Below are 20,693 nucleotides of genomic sequence, written 5' to 3'. Positions count from 1 at the left end.
CATTCTGCAAAGCACCAGGCACAGTGAAGGAATGATCATTAATCATGACCGTTTAGTTAATAATGACACCGATTAATACTTATTGCAAAAAATAAAACCAATAATTAATATTTATTACCAACAGATAATATAAAGCATATTATCGGTATATTGTTGTTTAGTCGTGTCCGACTCTTCATGACCCCATGGAGCAGAGCACACCAGGCACTCCTGTCTTCCACTGCCTCCCGCAGTTTGGTCAAACTCATGCTGGTAGCTTCGAGAACACTGTCCAACCATCTCGTCCTCTGTCGTCCCCTTCTCCTTGTGCCCTCCATCTTTCCCAACATCAGGGTCTTTTCCAGGGAATCTTCTCTTCTCATGAGGTGGCCAAAGTATTGGAGCCTCAGCTTCACGATCTGTCCTTCCAGTGAGCACTCAGGGCTGATTTCCTTAAGAAGAGATAGGCAGTGATCCATGAAGGGGATTATCGGTACAGTGGTACCTCAGGTTACATATGCTTCAGGTTACAGACTCCGCTAACCCAGAAATAGTGCTTCAGGTTAAGAACTTCGCTTCAGGATGAGAACAGAAATCGTGCTCCGGCGGCGCGGCAGCAGCAGGAGGCCCCATTAGCCAAAGTGGTGCTTCAGGTTAAGAACAGTTTCAGGTTAAGAACGGACCTCCGGAACGAATTAAGTAGTTAACCCGAGGTACCACTGTATATACTATTAATAAATCTTATTTGGGGAGGGAGAGAGGCGGTAAAACCACCTCGGTAAGCGGGCCTTTTTTTCATCCTCGTGCCTTCTAAGAAGCAAGCGCTACTGAATTCAATGGGCCTCCTGCTCCCGGGCTGAAGCGTGCATAGCATTGCAGCTGAGTTGGGGGCCATCTGGCGTCCCTTTCAAATCCGAGCTAGAAACTTTCCGAACTTTTCGCTCTTTGAAAATGTTGGCGTCCGGCGTGGGCGCGCGCGGGTCCCTTCCCCTCCTGCCTCTCGCTCGGGCCAATCGGAAGCCGGCAAGTTGATTGGGAGGGAAAGAGGGAGGAGAGAGAGAAGAGAGAGAAGGCAACCTGTCTCCACGTGACACTTTCAAAACCTTCCCCTTTGTCTGAACTGCGGGTCGCTCCTTTACGATCGTCCGAGTCCGGCGGCGTCTTGCGCGCCCTGGAGTTGGTGGCGCGCTCCGGCGCGTGCGAAGCCGGTGCTTCCCTCCCCCACGACACGCTTCTGGCGCTGCTTTGCTTGCGATCCCCCCCCTTCCTCGACCACCCCAAATTGCGGTGGCCCCTCCGATCCTTGCCTTTAGTAGGGATCTACCGCTCCTCGTTCCCTCCCCCAAAACTGCGGGCGCATGAGAGGCGATCTCTCCAAAAGGGACAGGAGCCCGGGGATTTAGTAAGCCGCGTCTCGGGGGGGCCATGGCCGGCCGCAGAGCAGTGCCCCCGTCGCTGTGGTCCGGGAACGAGCGGCTGAGGATCGGGGAGCGCCTCCAAGCCAGCCTGGCCGGGATCTTCGAGCTGGATCTCCTGCGGGAGACACAAAGGGAGACGGTGGAACGCGCTCTGGAAGGGAGCCGGAGAGATGGCGAGACGCAACAGGTGTGTGTGTGTGTGTGAAAGAGGGAGAGAGATCGGAAGGGAGGGGGGAGGAAATGGTGGGGAAAGTTTGCTTAAAATGCCCTTTAACTGCCTTTTGCACCAAAGAGTTCAGGGCGGTCTACAAAAATGAGAATCCACTAATTCACATAACTTGCGATTCAAAGCCAGCCGATGGGTACAACAAAGTGCAACATTAAATATATATATATGCCAAAACTTTAAAAAAGGAAGAAAGAATAGGGTGCATATCTTAGAACAAAAGGAAAGCTATGCCAGACTCCTAAATGCTCGCTGCTAGGCATGCTTACTCAGGAGTAAACTTACAGGCTGGGGTAGATAAGGCCAGGAGGGGCTTAGCTTGCTAGGTTTCCAGTGCAGGCTTTTAAACTGATCTACCCTAAGCCAGTGTGCAAAGGATTGCAATCAGATAGCCCCATCCCAGGCTATCCATTATATATAATTATACTGTATGCATTATATATAATTATACCACATGTGCCTCAAGGTATGTAATCTGTTGTAGTTGACCCGTTGCAGAGCTACAATTCCCAGCCCAGCACCCTTAAACTACAATTCCAAGTATTCTGGGGGGAGGACTGCTGTAAAGGTATGATGTGTTTGCAGCCAGAGTCCCACTCAGTTCAAAGGCATTTCTGTATCTGATTGCAATGCTGCAGTCCTGCGCACACTTAACTTAGGGGGAACTGTACCAAGTCGGAGCGTTAGTCTGCATTGTAAACACTGTCAAGCAGCGGCTTAGGGTGTGTGTGTTCAAGTGGGGAGTGAAGGGGCAGGATAGCTCAGTCAGTAGAGCATGAGACTCTTAGTTTGAGGGTTGTGGGTTTGAGCTTCGTGTTGGGCAAAAGATTCGTGCATTACAGGGGTTTCGATTGGATGACCCTTGCAGCCCCTTCCAACTCTGATTCTGCATACAAGGCAAGATGCTCTTATTGCCGAACTACAACATTTCCCCCACTAAACAGGGCTTTACAGGGTTTGTTTCAAAAGGCTGTTTACGACGAGCTCATTGCCAGACTTGCTTTTTTATTATATTTTTTCTGTTTTGACACACGTGGTAAGGCAGTTTAGGTATTTTCTGGAAAGGCAAAGTGTAATTGATAAATTGCACACAGTGAGACTTGCGTCTGAGTAGACAAAATGTGGGCCTTTGGTGTGATCCAGGGAGGCACCTCTGTGATGGGTTGTGCCTTGACTCTTCAGCCATTCACAGTTCGAGTAAAGTTGGCTTTCTAGTTTTGAGGTGGGGGGAGTAGCTTGCTTGCTGGTTGTTGGGCAGTGATACCTTTCGGGGGAAGACTTTGGGGTGGGGTGAGCAGGAGGGGCCCCAAACAAAGTAGAGCACCCCCATTTTTAAAATTAGCTTTTATATAACAACAACCAATAACAGAAAAAATGTATAAAAACACACACGCACAACATATAAACAAGTAAAGAATCCAAAGTATTCCACACATTTCCAAACAATGTACCGGTAAATAACACAAGTGAAAATACTGAAATTATCCTCTCTCCAGAACTAGCCATGTGCGTGAGGAGGTTTCTTTGCTTGATTGGAACATATTGAATATAGGGAAATCAATCAATAAACTGGTAAAGGATCCTTTTCTGATTGACCTTGAGGCTTCTCAATCACACTGGTAAATTTTTCAGAAATGTAGCCCATTTTGAAGAAAGTGAAATCATCAGACCTAAAGAAGCCCTGTATCCATTACGTTTAGAGCAGGCACCCCCAACCTGCGGCCCTCCAGATGTTTTGGCCTACAACTCCCATGATCCCTAGCTAACAGGACCAGTGGTCAGGGGTGATGGGAATTGTAGTCCAAAACATCTGGAGGGCCGAAGGTTGGGGATGCCTGGTTTAGAGTCTAAAACTGCTTGGCTGCACCACTGTTGTAAGGATTTTTAGAAAGAGCTTTGGGCCTAGGTGGGTCTGATACAGAAATGCACTTCTGTGTGTTGTTGCTTAAAGGACATGCTTGAGACCACTTCAGGAAAAGTAACTTATGCCTTAATTTGGGGGTGGGTCGGCAACCTGCTGGGGGCTACTTGTGAGGTGTGGGTGGGGCTACAGGAAAGTCAGAGGTTTCTGCATCTTCAGGTAAGCAGGAGGCATTATCACAGTTGGGAGACCCATTCCAGTCAGGCACAGATGCTCAAGGAGTGAGTATCCAGCCCAGGGCTGGTGAAGGACATGGAAGAGTCCCAAGGGCCAGACAGAGAGGCCTAGAGGGCCGGCCCCCCATGCATCAAGTTCCCAACCCTTACCTTAGCTGAAAGAGATCCAAAGTGTGCCTTGCTGGTTTCATTTGAAAACCTGTCAGTTGACTACAAGAAATCTTGTTTTTTTATTTAAAAAATGTTAGCCTGTTTAAGAACCCTGGGATAGCTCAGCTGATAGAGCATGAGACCCTTAATCTCAGAGTCATGGGTTTGAGCCTCATGTTGGGCAAAATATTCCTGAATTTCAGGGGGTTGGACTAGTTGACTCTCGCGGTCTACAGTTCTATGATTCTATGTTGGGCATAGAGATGTGGTGGTTGTTTATAAAGAAAAGAACAATCTAACTTCAGCTGGCAACACCTGTTCATTGCTTGGAGCTTTTTGCAGGGAAACATATTCCAAATAATGATTTAGAGATTTATGGTACTTTGCCGAGTTAAAAAACAAAACCTGAGGAAGAGTGCTCCCTGCCCTGAGGAGCTTGGGAAGTCAGCAGTTGGGGTAGGGTGTACGTCTTGGGGGATAACGGGAGTGGGGTTGATTTGGAGACAGAAAGATTTGGTTTGTACGGTCCAGGTGCCCTGACCTCAGGGAAACGTGGATTCCAAAGGGCTGTGGCAGAAACTAGGAAGATCAGGCAGGTGTGTGAGCTTGGGGAAGTAAATAAGTAAGGCTTGCCGACGTGGCAGACGTTTAATGAATGCAGGAGAGGAGCTCTTGAATAGAGGAACAAGAAGAGAGGGTGGTAGTCTGGGAAGGTTGAAGGAATGGGAACTATAGGAGCAGTGTGTTCAAATGTCGAGAAGGGGAGAGTCTGGCGACGTTTCGGGGAAATGGCGTGATTCTGGCAGGACCCCACGTCTTGTGTGCTGAATCTTGCACAGGGCAGAATGTTTACACCACATATGTGCAAGGTCACACTCTTGCATGCTTGTCTGGAATAGCGCCCAGGTTCTGTTGTTGCAACCACACACGTGTTTTGGAATCCGCCCATCGGTATCCACCTGTAATGGTGGCGTCGGCAGCAAGGAATCCAATGTTTGGATCCTGAATGGCTAAGCAGGTGGTGGGGGGGTTGTTTTTGCTTTTCTGCGATTCATCCTTCCTTGTTCTGAAAGAATTTGCTAGCGGGGGGGGGGGGGAGTTGCTGCATCGAAACTCGGACAGCTGGGCCACTGAGGAAGCAGTTGCTATTAACCGCCCAACAAAGGCTGGCGTGTTGTTTGAAAGATTGCATGCTCCTCTTCTGGATTTTCCCTGTATGGAGTTGCCCTACCAGTTTTGCATCAAAGACATACCCAGTAACTAGCTTCCCGTTTTATATTGCGTATGTAAAGGTTTCTGCCAAATTGTTAGCTCTGCTTTTTCTCTCTGGTCTGAGCAAGGTGTTTTGGGAAGCTTTTGGCAATTTTGGCAAATTAATGAATTTTGGTAAATTAGCAGCTGGGCTAGTTGCAGAGAAGAATATGCCAGCACAGAACACCCTGACATTGGTCTGATGAAGCGTTCTGTTTCTCCTGAAAGCTTGCACAAGCTGAGACTACAGCCTGTTGATGAGGCATCTGTATCTATAAATATGCCAGGAAATGTCACTTTCATTTTCTGACTGTTCTCTCTCTCTTGAATCATCCTTGCTATTCATCCTTGTCCGCATTCCACATCATGTTTTGGTGACTACCATAGACTGTGAACTGGGATCCTTGTTCAGAATTGCCTATTGTAAGTGCAAAATTGGGAAGCTGGTGCTCCTTCTGGGATGAATTAAATTGGATAACACAGGAAGCTGTGATAGACCAGGACATAGTTTTTTCCATCTAGTCCAGTGTTTTCCCAAACTTGGGTCTCCAGCTGTTTTTGGACTATGACTCCCATCATTCCTAGTTAGCAGGACCAGTGGTCAGGGATGATGGGAATTGTAGTTCAAAACCAGATGGAGGCCCAAGTTTGGGAAACACTGCTCTAGTAATTTTATTTTATTTATTATTTATTTTATATACCGCCCTTCATCGTAAGATCTTGGTGTGGTTCACAAGATAAAAATATAGGATAAAGGCACAAATAAATAGACAAAAGCATATCAAAGGAATAACCCTCTCTCCCACAATAGACTACACTTGCCTGCTCTGATTGATGGCAGCTCAAGAGTATGAGGACAAGAGTGTCATCTTGCAGACAGAGTAGGAGACTGTTGGTACTGAGGTCACATGCTCACCATGAATTCAAAGCAGCCTTATACCACTTTAACAGCTATGGTTTCCACAAAGAATCCTGAGGAATGTAATTTAAGGGTGCTGGGAAATGTAGTTCTGCAGGGGATTTCCTAATGCAGGCATGGCCAAACTTGGCCCTCCAGATGTTTTGGAACTACAACTCCCATCATCCCTAGCTAACAGGACCAGTGGTCAGGGATGATGAGAATTGTAGTCCCAAAACAGCTGGAGGGCCAGGTTTGGCCATGCCTGTCCTAATGACTCTCAGCATCCTTAACAAACTACACTTCCCAGAATTCTTGGGGTGGGAGAGGAACAATGACTGTTAAAGTGGTACTGTATTAGAATTTGTCTGGTGTGGATTTGCCCCTACGATAGTGCATCTCGCAAGTCTCACCAAGAGGGTCATTTGTTATTAAAATTAAAAAACAAACTGACTTCTGGGTGCTAGGATGTGGTCTGAGCCTGCCTGCGTCTGGAGTGGAGTGCCTCCTTTGTAAATGAAATCTCATTTCCTGCAGTCTCAGAATAAAATAAAATAAAATAATTCAGGGAATCTGGGCTAGAAACAGCACCGGTGAACCCCTTCCAGGCTCCTCTTTGTCTCACACCGGTAGCAGCTGTTGCTGCAGAGGTCCTCCCCGTGCTGGGAGTCCTGGCAGGTGGGGTTTGCCTTGTGGTTTGGCTTGCCAGCTGTGGGTGTAGGCCGGCCATTCCCCCTGCATGCGTAGGGTGGGGTGAGAGAGCACAGCAAAACAAAGCACCTGCTGTTCACAGCGGTGACTTCCTGCTTGGCACATCTGCCACCTGGAGGGAACAGTGTCTGTCGCTCTCCTCCAGTTTCCTTGTTTTTGCTCAGATTTGTAGACCTGAACTACCTGACGAGAGTCTCACCGATGCACAATTCTTCTTCCCGTCGCTCTGAGTTTCCATTCTTCTCCTGCGTTCAGGAAGACCCTTAATATGCGTTGTCTCGTCCTCTGCAGAACCCTTGTGTGTCTCGCAGGGGATTCTGGGAAGAGCATGCGAAATGCATTCTGGGAAAGGGCGCACATGGTTCAAGCAAGGTGCTTGTGCTACAATGAGCTTGCACTAAAGCAATACCACTTTATTGAAAATCTAATTGTCAGGAGTCAGCAGTGCCTCCTCTGAGGGGCAGAAGCCCTTTCCCAATCCAGCTTCCTGGGGCTCTTCTAAGTGGAAAAGCCGGGAATTGAACCTGGAAACTTCTGGATGCAAAGCAGACGCCCTCTTCATTGAGCTGTGGCTCCTCCTAAGCAGCCCATGTAGAGCTGACTCATGTGAGAAACAAAATTGCACAGCTTTTAGACTATAGGTGGAGGGGTGTTGCCTGTTTAAATTGGCACCTATTACTATTTTTTAATTTCTTTAAAAAAAAAATTCTCCAGCTCCCTGAAGAGAAAACATTTGGCATATCAGTACTGAGGCTGCTTCTTCCTGACATGCTATTTTATTTAAATTTTAATATCGGAGTCAGTTTTTTTTAATATGGAGGACTTATTATTATTATTATTATTATTATTATTATTATTATTATTATTATTTTATTTTCATTCCTGTATTAAGAAAAAATCATAAAGCAGTTTGCAACCTACATTAAAACATCAAATAAAACAATCCAGAATTAAGTATTAGTGAAGAGAGTAAAGTATACAATCAGAGTAACACGATGAACAGGAAACTAAAATATTATCTTAAAGATTTCAAAATGAAATGTTACCAAAAAGGTCAACTACAGAATGCACATTTAATGTGGCAGAGTTAACTTTTTTAATGTTATTATCAGGAGCTGTTCGTACCCCCCAGGACCTGTTTGCTCAGTATCGTGGGTCCAGCTTTATGGAACTCCATTGCACAGACAAGTGCCCTTCCCTGTTGAATTTCCGGCTGCTGCTGCTGAAGACTTTAAAAAATAATAATAATCCGCAGGCATAATAACTGAATTCTGGGATTTTGTAGCTCAAACTGATTTTTATCTTGTTCAGAAACTTTTTACTAAGAGACATTTGAAATTCAGGGGTGTATAAATGACCAATAATAAGTCATTGCTTTCCACATAGGTTCCAAGGCAGGGTAGAAAATAAGAGTGAAAACAGTTACCAAACAGCAGGGGAAGAAATAACAGGAGATGAGTTTAAAAGCGATACAAAATGGTATGCCCATGACAGAGACTTCTCCATCTAGCTGGGAAAGCTGCAGGCATGTGTACACACGATGCTGTTTTTTTCTACTGACATACCCTCCAACATTTCTCTGATGAAAATAGAGACATCCTGAGGAAAAGCAGGACGTTCTGGGATCAAATCAGAAACCGGGACGGCGTCTGTAAATCCATGACTGTCCCTAGAAAATAGGGAACGTGGGACCTTCTTCATGCAAAGCAGATGCTCTGTGCACTTAGCTCTTCCAAAGACACAGCTTCTATCTTTGCTCAATGGTGTTGTGTGAAGAAGCCTTCTGTTTTTGTTTTATGGGGGGGGGGTGCTAATGGCCTGAAAGTTGATTTGTCTTTCAAGCCCTCTTCTTTCTCCCTCCTGCATGCCGACACACCCCTCTTAAACAGCTCGCTTTATTTTATGGGAGAACGAGCTCTTGGTCAAATGGACAGATGGCAGCCGCCTGCGGGGAGCTCCACCCGTGGCAGGGAGGGGCTGCCGTGTACACCCAGTGACCTAATCGTGGGCAAACAGCATTATCTTCCAGGCTAGGAGAGGAAGGGTGGCATATCAGCCGAGAGTGGCATGAGATCGGGCCTTTGGTCCGTTTAGCTCAGGAATGTCTGCACTGGTTGGCAGAGGCTCTCCCCTGGGTTTGAGGCTGGGAGTCCTGGCCCCTCCATCCTACCTGGGGATAACTTAAGGATTGAGCCTGGGCCTGCCGTGTTTCACAAACTCGGGCCTCCATCATTCCTGCCCAGAATCGAGGGCTGTAGTGAAGTCTGATCAGAACTTTGCATTTATTTATTTTTTTAATTAAATTTTATTAAATGTTACCAAAAAAATGAATAGGAAAAAGAAATAGAAACAATACATAACCATACATAGAAACATTTATTTACACAATTTTCCAGAATGCAGACTAGAAACGAAGAAAGACAAAAGAAACAAGAAAAAGAATGAAGAGAAAAAATACTTTTCACAATCAATTATTCCAAATTCATACCTCAAACATTACAATATATAAATCCTAGTTAAAATACTACAAAAGACTTCCACCGCATTCACCACACGTCTCTTGGTTAACCAACAGAACTTTGCATTTACAGTATTTATTATTGCGTGTCTATCCCACTTTTTTCTCCAAGGAGTTCTCCATCTCATTTAATCCTCACAACAACTCTGTGAGGTAGTTTTTGGCTGACAGGTGCAAGGTCACCCAGCATGCTTTGTGGCTGAATGGGGATTTGAACCCTGGACTCTTTCTCCCAAGCCCTGACGCTCTAACCAGTATGCCACACAGTAGTTTTTAAAATACTGTTCTGGCTCTCATCTGTCAGCCTCGGCTCTCCTTATCTCTAAAGTGAGAACAACATCGATCCAGTTCACAAAGTTCTCATGAAGGTAAACAAAAGACTTTTTTAAAAAAATAGTATAAGGCAGGTTTGCCTGTTTTAAGTCATGCACAAAAAAAAGCTGACATTTGCTCAATGTGCAAAGAAGCGTTTTGTCCGCACGGCACGTTCTTAATTTATGGAATGTGTTGCCGGAACATGTGGTAGATACTGGCTTAGCTGGCTTTAAAATCAAAATAAAAGGATCAGAAAACCAGCGAAGGGCTCCGTCTGCTATTGTCTATTAGCTGGCAAAGACTGGAACCTCCAAGTGCAGGGGGAATATATCTGGGATTACCTAATGGCAGGGAGAGACAGCAAGGGAATGTATTTGCCTTCTTGCCTTGCTTGTGAGCTTCCCACAGAAGCACCTGGCTGGCAACTATAGAATTAGGATTTGCTGGTTTAGATGAACCTTGGGTCTGATCGAACACTTTTTCTTACTATTTTAATTTTTTTATTGCATTTATATCCCGCTGCCTTCTCCAAGGAGCTCAAAGTGGCCTCCATGTTTTTTTCCCTTCGCCCCAGATTGCATGACCAGTGGATGAGGTTCATGGGAGTTGTAGTCCAACAGCACCAGGCGTGCCACAGGTTTCTCCTCATCCCTGCGCTATGTGTAATGATAATAGTGTGGCATTGGTGTTAATGAGACTATCATAATTTCACAAAATTTTATGCTTTCGGAAACGGAGGTTTTTATGGGCAGCTGTAGCTCTGACTCTTTTGGGGGGGCTGCTAAATTCTTAGCAAGATATTTCTTTTTAAAGAGCGGATAATCTTCTCCAGCACTTGAAATTTGCCAGGTGAATTTTGCACCTGGCTACTGGCCACTTTTGACCAAGCGAAGATGCCTGGGCACCATCGGCGCCTGACGTCTTCACCATCTGGAGATTCCTGCATGGGGATCCTTGAATCCGGACTGTTTTCACACACTAATACCCCATCCTGTAGAATTCTATCCATTATATTTTCTCTGCACAATGTTGTATTGAAAAATACGACTTTTGAGCCATCTGGTCCAAAAATGGCAACTAGACAGTTTGGTGACTGTAACTCTGGTTTAAGGAGCCATTTGACGCCTAGTTTATACATCTCTGAGTTTCTAACACTGATCTTATATCCCCACCTGAGCCCATCTTCTCAGCAGCCTTTTTGGAATAATAAATACAATTCTATAATTGGTTATTATTCCTGGGTGAACTATATAATCAAAATGTTATAGCAGTCTTGAAACAAGTATTTGGGTTGTTTCTTTATTAGTGAATGTAAAATTTCAATTAAAAAATGATGTAAACACACAAAAGAGAGTTGTCTTTGCAACAGTTTCCTTCTTGAGAATTACAAGCGTGTCTGGCCTTCACAGGTGTCAGGACTGTTATCATCTGAGGCCTTTCTCTGTGTTCCTACTCCAAGGGAGGTCCAGAGGGTGGCAAAACCAAAGTGGGCCTTTTTAGTGGTGGCTCCCCACTTGTGGAACGCTCACCCTTGGGAGGCTCGCCTGGTGCCGTCTTTACATATCTTTTTCGCCAGGTTTATGGCTTCGAATCACTTGCAACCTCCTTGAGCTGGCGGGATGTTTTAAACAGGACTGCCATTTGAATTTTGTCTTTGTTTTCTCTTACGCTGGTTTCAATGTGTGCATTTGTATAATATCAGTCACATTAACTTGATTTTTTGGAGGAAAAGAGGCAACCAATAGATTTGATGCAGAAAACAAAACATTGCATCTCGCTCCACCGACGGGGCGGATTTGGTGGTGGTAATGAATTAATGTGGACAAAATGGCAGCCCCAACCTGGGGCCTGTTAGCTTGGGGGCCCAAGCCCAGAGGAACAGCTGCTTCCCTCTGCCAGCCACGCACGCCATGCACCCGCCACATGGCACGTGCATCCGGCCGTCTCGCTTGCCATTTCAACGGGTAGCCAGGAGGCCCCAAGACAATGGCGACAGCTGCCTGGCTTTAGGAGAAGAAAGAGGAGGAGGACAGACCATCCCCCTTCTCCTGTTCGTGTTTCATTCCTGCTGGCTCAGCAAATGGGACTCTTCCCCGCTCCCCCTTTCCTTGCGTGAAGCAGCTGTCTTAACTGTTGTGGGGTGGGGAGGGGGAACACTCCATAGGCATGTTGCAACTTTTACCCCTCCAACGCCCCACGGAGATCAATAAATCTTGGAATCTGGCCCAGGTGCAGTCTGGAGGGACAGGCAGGGTGGGTTAGGAGATAAGCCGCAGCATGTTTGCTTCCTCTTGGCTTTCTGCACCGGTTAATACCTTCGGTTTTGGAGTCAGGCCTTGGTGTCGGCCTGCCTTAGGAACCTAAGATTTGGAAGGGACCCCCCCAGTGGGTCATCTGGTCCGATTCCCTGCAGTGCAGGAGTTGCAGATGAAGAATCCCTGACAGGTGGCCATCCAAATGTGCACACTGTAAATAAAACGCCTTAAGGGTTTACAGAGAACTGTGTAGGGTGCCAGCCAGCCGGCCATGCCCTGTTTCAGGATACTCCATTCCATTGTTCGCCCTGCCCAGGTCCACCCAGTGAGCTTTGTTGCTGAGTGGGGACTCTGTGTCCAGCTGAGCATTCTCGGCTGCCATTTGAGCTACTTTGGGGTTCCCCCCTTCCCCTAGGGTGTTTTTTTATCTAAAGATTTGTTTGTACTTCTAAAAACCTTGGGGTTTCCCCAAGCCTGCTGCTATCTGTCTCCCCCCCCCTTTTTTTTTTTTGCAAAATTCACACTTTTTTGACTACGTAAGCATTAGCGGATAGCAAATGAGTTTACTCTAAGTATAGGGTTCAGTCCCTGCCATAGATGGGCCCATAGTCTGATTTGCTGTAGGACAACTTCTTATACAGGTGGCAGCCATTTTGTGTGCGGTTTCTGTACCTGGCCCCTGAACGTGTTAGCGGCGCGCGCATAAGCCCACCATGTTCTGCCCCTGTTCTGCCCTCCTCCAGATCCAAAACAACCCATTTGTCGGCAGTCGCGCATCAATCGGACACGCACAAAATGGTGGCCGCCTGTATTCCTATGAGACTGCTTTAAACAGTCATGGCTTTTCCCAAAGAATCCTGGGAACTGGAGCTGGTTGAGAGTGCTGAGAGTTGTTAAGAGCCCCCAATTCTCCTCATCGAGCTCTGATTTGATCCTGGGAAGACTGTGAGAGGAACAGGGGCTTCCTACCAACTCTCGGCACCCTTAATAAACGGCACTTCCCAGAATTATTTGGGGGAAGCCATGATTCTCTCAAGCGGTAGCATAGAGGGTGACTGGCGAGGAAGATTGGCCTCTGTTATCGCAGGCCTGCTGTCGTGTGGTGGTGGAGGGAGACGTTCCAGCGTGGGGCTTAGCGAGGGGGCCCCGAAAAGCCTGAGGGTGGTTAGCTGGCTTTTGCAAAATGGGATTAGACAAATCCAATGAAGGGACACATCTGTCAGTCGCAAGATAAAAGCATCAGAAACCTCTGTGTACAGAGCGTGGGGCTCCTTCCTTCTATTTCCGCTCTCTGGGAGAAGAGTTCCATTCCTTCCGTAGCGAAAAATTACCACCGCACAAAAGAGAAGGATCAATGTTGAGGTTTACAAATGCTTAAAAATATTTAAGGGAGAGACCCTTAAATGTGGGGGGAATAGGCAAAGATAGACCCTCGAGGGCTCGACTGGAGGGGGGCAGGACTGAAACCCAGGTGGACAGGAGAATGGAGTGGCTTTTCGTATTTATCTGGATAGGTCGTTTCCTGGCTCACACCTGTAGACAGACATCGGTGGAGAAATCCAAAAGCCCAGTGTGGCCTAGTGGTTAGAGTGTCGGACTAGGATTTTGGAGAGAGACCAGAGTTCGAAGCCCCACTCAGCCATGAAGCTCACTGGGTGACCTTGAGCCAGGGCCTAACCCAACCTCACAGGAGAAAATGTGGAGGATTGTACCGCCGACCTTCTGATGGCAAGCCCAAGAGGCTCAGTGGTTTAGACCACAGCGCCACCCGTGTCCCTCACATATCTGGGTGGGCCTGCCTGAATTAAAAAAATACAGTACAACAAAGATGTCTGCCTAATGTCAATGGGCAGGGAGTTCCAGGTTGCAGGTGCTGCCATGCTGGAAGATTGATACCTTATGAGTGTGGAATGGAGATCATGTGGCACTTGCGAAAGAGCCAGCTGCGCAAATCGAAGTGGTCAAGTGGGCATGTATGATGATAGCAAAACTTTGAGTTTGGCCTGATAAAAAAATCAGCAGCCTTTTCCCTCTGCTGTTCTGTCTCTCAAAATCCTTGCTTGTCCCGTCCCCCCCTGCAAAAAACAGGAGGACCAAAGCAGCCTGGGCGATAACCGACTGCCCACCACCACTAAGCTGGACCGGAGCAAATCTGAGGACCTGCTGGGGAGCCCAAAGGAGCCTCGCACCTACAGCTCATCAGAGAACATTGAGGCAGACCCCGGGGTGCTCCGTGCTCACATGGGGGACGGACCAGAGAAGGGATGCCTTGGGTTGCGGATGGTCAGCGAGCAACTCCTTTCCTCCAAGAAAGCTGGAATCAATGGGGGAGATACCCAAGAAATCTTGGAGGCAGACTCCAGGCCCAGCTCAGGTATGCCTGCTCCAGGTTCAGCAAGGAAGAATTTACCTGCCTGGTGGATTGTTTGATTTATTTGTATTGTAAATTTAACAGAAAAAAGAAAGAAAATGCAGGCAGCTGGCTCACATCAGCAATAAGAATTGCCCCTCAGTTCTGATTTAAGTGTTTATATTAATATAGGCAGTTCATGTGTCCAAATGGATATCCAAACAAGACTGATGAATGCAATATATATTGTTCAAATGTAGAAAGGGCAGTTGATTAGAGCATGGTGCTTATAATAATCTATGAACCTTTTAGTCTCGAGGTATAAAGGTTATATTCAGTTAGTAGGCCCATTGAATTTAATGAACATGTTAATCATGTTTGTTAACTTCTGTAGTTCTGCTCTGAGTAGAAATAGTTTTTGGACACAACCCGAAGTCTCTGCAACCAGAACGGTTTACAGGATCCACTTCCATTGTCCATCTGTTAAGTCCTTGCACCAGAGCAATGGAATGGAAAAGTGGGTGGATGTCTGAAAATCTTAAGGATTTTTCCGAAACAAAGCTAACGCAAACAATATTTTCTGACCAAAGAGAAGACACCCTCCACTATACACAGCCACAACATGCACCTCAAAGATTCATTTATGAGCATTGCATCCCTATATCTCCATAAATACTTCGCTTCCTAGTCTCACAGGTCGCAATCCCTACGACACACCGGTCCTTCTCCCAGAAAACATCTGATCCCCTTTCTTTAAATCCGATTAAACATCCGTCTGGAGTGCTGCACTATCTAATTTTTATTGAAAACGTAAAAGACAAGGCTGCAAACAATAAATAACAAACACATAGGAGAAATGCCCAGAATTGCAGCAAAGTAAAAATAAATAAAATATAGAACAATAATCAGGGATTAGTCTGATTTATTCTGCCTCTCTTCCCAAGTTTCATAGTGTGCAGCGTAGAGTTCCCAAGATACCAGTCACTGATCTTGAGTGTCAAAACTTTTAGCTATTAAGAGATCCATAAATGTGTATTTCTGGCTGGCGTATTTGAGCCCTCCGCTCCCACATGTATATATTTAATAACATCAAACTAGACTGGATAAACTGTGGCTTTTCTTGATTTCCCTCTGTGTAAACAAGACTTTTTATGTTTGCTTTTTTGACGTGGCCAGATTTTTGCCACCTCAAATTTCCATCATGGCCAGAGCGTTGCATCTTCCTTCTCTGTGTTTTCCAGGGTTTTACGAGACGAGTGAGATGGGCTCCCTGTCTGATTCCTGCGCCTCCGTCCACAGCGATGGGCCTGGGGGTTCCCGCTGCAGCATTGGCTCCCTCTCCCACTTGCCCGGCCTGCGGGAGGCCACCTTCTCCCGCCCGCGCTCTACCGATGAGGCTGCTGTCCGCCTCCTAGACCTCCAGCTGCAGCGTCTCACCTTGGCAAACGCCTCTGGCGCGGACGGCAGGAGGCCTGTGTCGACAGGTGAGGCGCGCTTGCATGAACAGGGACTCTCAGGCTTTGCAGATCGGCTGTGTGCTTGAGCCTCTCTCCTCTGCTCCAACCAAGAGAGGAGTTAAAAGGGAGGAATGCGGGAGAGTACAACAAAAAACACAGACTGGGCTGCACATGTCTGGGGCAGGAGCGTAGCTCAGTTGTAGGGCACCTGCTTTGCATGTGGAAGGTCCCAGATTCAATCCCTGGCATCTCCAGGTAGGGCTAAAATAAACTCAGACCATGTTTACACAGTACAGATAGAGCAATTTGATACACAGTCCTTTGGGGGAATAGCTTGGCTTTCCCCCAAAGAATTCTGGGAGCTGAAGTTTGTGAAGGGTGTAGAAAGTTGTTAGGAGGTCCCTGTTCCCCACACAGAGCTCCCTTGGAAGATTGTTAAACCATTCTGGGGATTGTGGCTCTGTGAAGGGAATAGGGATGAGGGTGATGCTGTGGGTTAAACCACAGAGCCTAGGACTTGCTGATCAGAAGGTCGGTGGTTTGAATCCCCGTGACGGGGTGAGCTCCCGTTGCTCGGTCCCTGCTCCTGCCAACCTAGCAGTTCGAAAGCACGTCAAAGTGCAAGTAGATAAATAGGTACCACTCCGGCGGGAAGGTAAACGGCGTTTCCGTGTGCTGCTCTGGTTCGCCAGAAGCTGCTTAGTCATGCTGGCCACATGACCCGGAAGCTGTATGCCGGCTCCCTCGGTCAATAAAGCAAGATGAGTGCCGCAACCCCAGAGTCGGCTACGACTGGACCTAATGGTCAGGGGTCCTTTTACCTTTACCTTAAGAACTCTCAGTACCCTTAAAAAAAATGACACCTCCTAGGAACTCATGACTGTTAAAGTGGTATAATGGTGCTTAAAGTGTATAGTGTGGATGTTGTCCATAAGACAGCTTTCCTATGACCTGCCCAGTTCCATGAGGTGATCCTGACTTCTATGTTCCGCTTCCTGAGAACCTTCTTCCTTCCTTTCAGTTCGAACTGATAAACAGGAAGTTTTTCTCTTTATTATATTTCCTTTTTGAAGCATCCTTACCTTTAGTGGTTTATGAAGATCAGTAAAAAGGCAGCCCCTGTTCTCAGGCTTATAATAACTGAAAAGACATAACACACAAGGAAAAAGGGGAGGAGGAAAAAAGCAAACTCAACTCAGGTGTTATGTTTTAGTTATGAGATGGCACCCGTCCCCCAGGGCAACTGGACTCTGCTGCCATGGGTTGCAGAAACAGATTTGTGCCACCCCAAAATATCATCTTTTAAATTTGTTTTACTCCATCAGCACCATCCAGCAATTGAGATGTTGCTGAATGACTACAGATTCCCCATCCCTGTTTTATGCCCATGTGAGTTCAAGGAATGATTGAACATGGGCAATACCCAATACTAGGTCTTCTGAAAATAGACCCATTGAAATTGATAGGTATGACTACGCGAAGAACATTAATAGCAATGGGTCTGCAGTGAGTCTAACTTAGCTGGCTACAACCAGGTAGCTTCTGCCTGCCTTGAATCCTTGTTAAAGAGACAGTCCATCTTCTACCTTGCCCGGCCTACGGTCGTTGGTTCCTGTTACTCATAAGTCCCTTGTGTTCCCTTGCTTCAGGTGACCTGGAATTCCTCTTGGGCCTCGGAGACTTGTCCCTCCCGCTCCCAAAGAACCCGAGTCTCCAGCTGCTGCAGTACAAGTCGGACCTTGTCTCCCGGAACACCAACGAGATCTACCACTACCCGAGCCCCTTGCATGCCGTGGCCCTCCAGAGCCCCCTCTTCACCAGCAGCCTCTCCCAGAGCTCGTCTCAGGAGGATCTGGATGAGGGACCCCTGGAACAGCCTGGCACCAGCTCCCCAAAGAGAGCGGCCACATGCTCCAAGGAGCAGCAGAGAGCCCGGTTGGACCAGTACGTGGCCAAATTGGTGCTGCGGTACAAGTGTCGCTCAGCAGCCAGCAGGCCGGAGTCCGGATACCTGGCGGGGAATCAGAAGAGCTTGTCAATGTCCTCCGTCTGCAGTTCTGTCCTGGGTGCCAGCCAACTCCTGGCACCGGCGCCCGGGTGGAAGATCCGGCGGCGCATCTCTACCTGCTCGCATCTGCGTTCTCCAGAAGGTTCCGAAGGGGCACGGGACTCGCGGGTTTTGGACAGCCAAGGGGATTTCACTCCGTTTCTGGAGATCGCCTCAGTCCAGTCCAGCACTACCAACCTCGTGAAGGCTACCGAGCCGTCGGTGGTGTCCATGCCTGATCCTCTCCCATCGTATCCGGAACCTTCCGTCATCCCCTACCCAAATAAGCAACATGGCGGATCGGAGAGAGAGGTCCTGGGCTGGGTCAACGTGGCCCGTTGTCATGTTGTCCAGGCCGAGGCTCCCTTCAGAAAGGAGGCCTCGTTGCCGCAGGCTGCTATAAACTTTGACAGGCTGTACAAAGGCAAACATGCCTCGCGGGAGTTGGTGAAAGCAGCCGAGAGGCAGGAGAAGCCGGCCGAGAGGAGCTGGCTGAGCCCCCGGGAACTGTTACGCAGGCTGAGCCTTCGCCGTAGGCCGTCTGCTCGCATGGGGAGCAGGGCCCGCGCCAGCTCGGAAATCAACGTCCACGTGGCCACAGGGCTGGGTTGCCACGGCGACCCACAAGCCAGCAGAGGCAAAGCGGTCAAGCCGAAATGGACATCGGTCTTGGAGATTTCCAGCAAAGCCCCCGGCCGGCAGCGGCTGAAAGCCGGCACTTTCCACCCGCCCCAAGTGCTGAACCGCCACCTTGCCTTTTCCTCTGACTCGCCAGCGTCGTTTTGCTTCCTGGGCAGCAGCCATCTTGACCTGCCACCTCGGCAGCGGGCTGGACTTGCCGGCGGCAGCCTTGGAGAGGTGGACGCCACAAGCGCCGTCAGCCTGAACGGAGACTGGATCCTCCATCAGCTCGGGGACAGGTGGCCCCGCACTGCGGCCACGTTGGACTCTGCCGACTTGCCAGTCCGCAGCTTCAAGCTCCGGCGCAGCCGCTCCTTCAAGGAGCTCAAGAAAATGATGTCACGCTCCTTCAAGGGGTCCAGGACCACCAAGTGACTCCTTCTTCCCCCCAAAAAGGGCTGTAAGATGTGTTGGGTGGGTGAGTGGAGAAGGTAAAAGGTGAAGAAGCTTCTTAAGCATTTTTGAGGCTTCTTGATTTACCTTCTTAGACCAGCTTCTCCATCCCCTTGGACGACGGGGGTTGTCTCCCGAGTTTTTCCCCGCACCCTTATTGCTACGTACATCCTTGAATTTGGACATTAACTCTTTATGCCTCAGGATTTCTCACTGGCCTAAACAAGAACCAAAGATGGACATGGAACTCCAGGTCTCCTTCGATAATGTTTTCCTAAGAATGGATTGAGGGGCCTTGAAGCCGCCTCACCTAACCCCGGTGGCGGCTGTTGCCCATTGGGACTGATAGGGTGGCAGGTGGGGAGCCCCACAGTAGGTGGCGCCAGAGAGCCAGTGGCAGGCAGAACCAACACATTCTAGTTTTGTCCCCATGCCCCCTGCTGAGTTTTAAAAGGGGCAGCACAGAGACTGAGGAAAATGGCAGGCAGTGCCACCCCCTGGACTGGATGTAACAAGGCAGGCAGGTGGGGGCTGGCTAGGGGCAGACTGAGGTTAGTGTGGCAGCATTGCCTCCGCCCTCATGTACCAGCTTCCACTGAAACCCTTGAGTTATGGTAGTCTCGCAGCCTAGCCAATATGAGGGTCAGAGAGATGCTGAGTCTTCTACCCCCAATGTCCTTTAAAAGTGTTGCCTTGCCTTGGGTTCCCACCCACCACAAATATGGTAGGGAAAGCATGCAGATCTCCATAAGTATTTTTATTATTATTTTAGGATCCAGGCCATGCCTTATATCCCTGGGCCATTACAGTGGTGCCTCGCAAGACGAAAAGAATCCGTTCCGTGATTCTCTTCGTCTAGCGGTTTTTTTGTCTTGCGAAGCAAGCCCATTGACGGATTAGAGGATTAGCGCTTTTAGCGGCTTTTAGCGGCTTATCAGCTTATCGGATCAGCTGATAAGCAGCTTAGCGGCTTAGAAAAAGGGGGGGAGGGGAAAAAAACCCCGCAGGAACTCACAAGACATTTTCGTCCTGCGAAGCAAGCCCATAGGAGATTCGTTTTGCGAAGCACCTCCAAAACGGAAAACTCTTTCGTCTAGCGAGTTTTCCGTCTTGCGAGGCATTCGTCTTGCGGGGCACCACTGTACTGAGGTATTTGAGGAGGAGGGCGCTTTTCATGGTTCCCCGTGGCTCAAACACAAGATTCGTATTGTGGTTCGACCACCCTCTCCCTGTTGAACTCCCAACGCTTGGTGACAACTTTTTCTATTTCAGCACACAGTTTGTGAGGGGGTTCCCCAGCCCTGTGATTCTGTGGTTAATTTTAACTTGCTTTATGTTCTTATCTCTCTTGTACAACGCTTAGAAAAGGCAGCATGTAAATTATTTAAATAAATAAAATGTGCAGCCTGTCCTGAGGAACACACAGCCTGCCCAACAAAGTCATTCCCTGACCACCACCACCCGCCGCCGTCCTGGATTTTTCTTCTTGGCAGTTCGAAGCAGGTGGTGAAAACCAAAGAGGGGCTTGGCAGGGGTCCATCGTGTGTCCCTGGTGGGGAGGGAGCTGTGTTAACAGGTTGCAAATCGTGCAGGCCTTAACACTGATTTTGAAGTGGTATTAATTTGCCGTTTTCTTCAAGGTTTTATATTGCCTTCCTTTTCCAGTAAGGGTATAACGCAGAGTTGTGGCACTTTGGATGCCAATGGACTCCAGTTCTCATATCACTGCCCGATGTGGTGTCGTGGTTGGAGTGTCGGATTAAGACCTGGGAGAGCAGGATTCGAATCCCCACTCAATCATGGAACTCACTGGGTGATCTTGGACCAGTCACTGCCTCAGTCAGCCTAACCTACCTCACAGGGTTGTTGTGGGGATTCAATGAGGAGGGGGGAGTATCTTGTACTCCTTGGAGAAAAAATTGATATACAGTGGTACCTCGGGTTACA

At 48.0% G+C, this 20,693-nt stretch overlaps 1 protein-coding gene across 2 annotated transcripts; it reads left to right on the top strand.

Moving 5' to 3' along the window:
• Positions 1-1,404: 1,404 nt before the first annotated feature.
• On the top strand, positions 1,405-20,019 carry LOC308574967 (uncharacterized protein; the record flags this gene model as incomplete). Of its 2 annotated transcripts, none has more annotated exons than XM_081173305.1 (5): positions 1,405-1,584; positions 13,907-14,192; positions 15,410-15,652; positions 17,275-19,557; positions 19,896-20,019. In XM_081173305.1, the coding sequence occupies 4 exons, from the start codon at positions 1,405-1,407 to the stop codon at positions 18,726-18,728; spliced, it is 2,163 nt and encodes a 720-aa protein (XP_081029431.1). In that variant the 3' UTR covers positions 18,729-19,557; positions 19,896-20,019. The 2 variants fall into 2 exon arrangements, with proteins under 2 accessions (XP_081029431.1, XP_081029432.1); XM_081173306.1 differs by having other exon boundaries at positions 17,275-19,554; positions 19,896-19,988.
• Between the last annotated feature and the right edge of the window lie 674 nt (positions 20,020-20,693).

The sequence above is a fragment of the Podarcis bocagei genome (assembly GCF_964188305.1).
Source record: "Podarcis bocagei genome assembly, chromosome: 16".
NCBI classification, from domain to species: domain Eukaryota; kingdom Metazoa; phylum Chordata; class Lepidosauria; order Squamata; family Lacertidae; genus Podarcis; species Podarcis bocagei.
The sequence above is the reverse complement of the archived record's forward strand: the minus strand, read 5'-3'. Positions and strand labels throughout refer to the sequence as shown.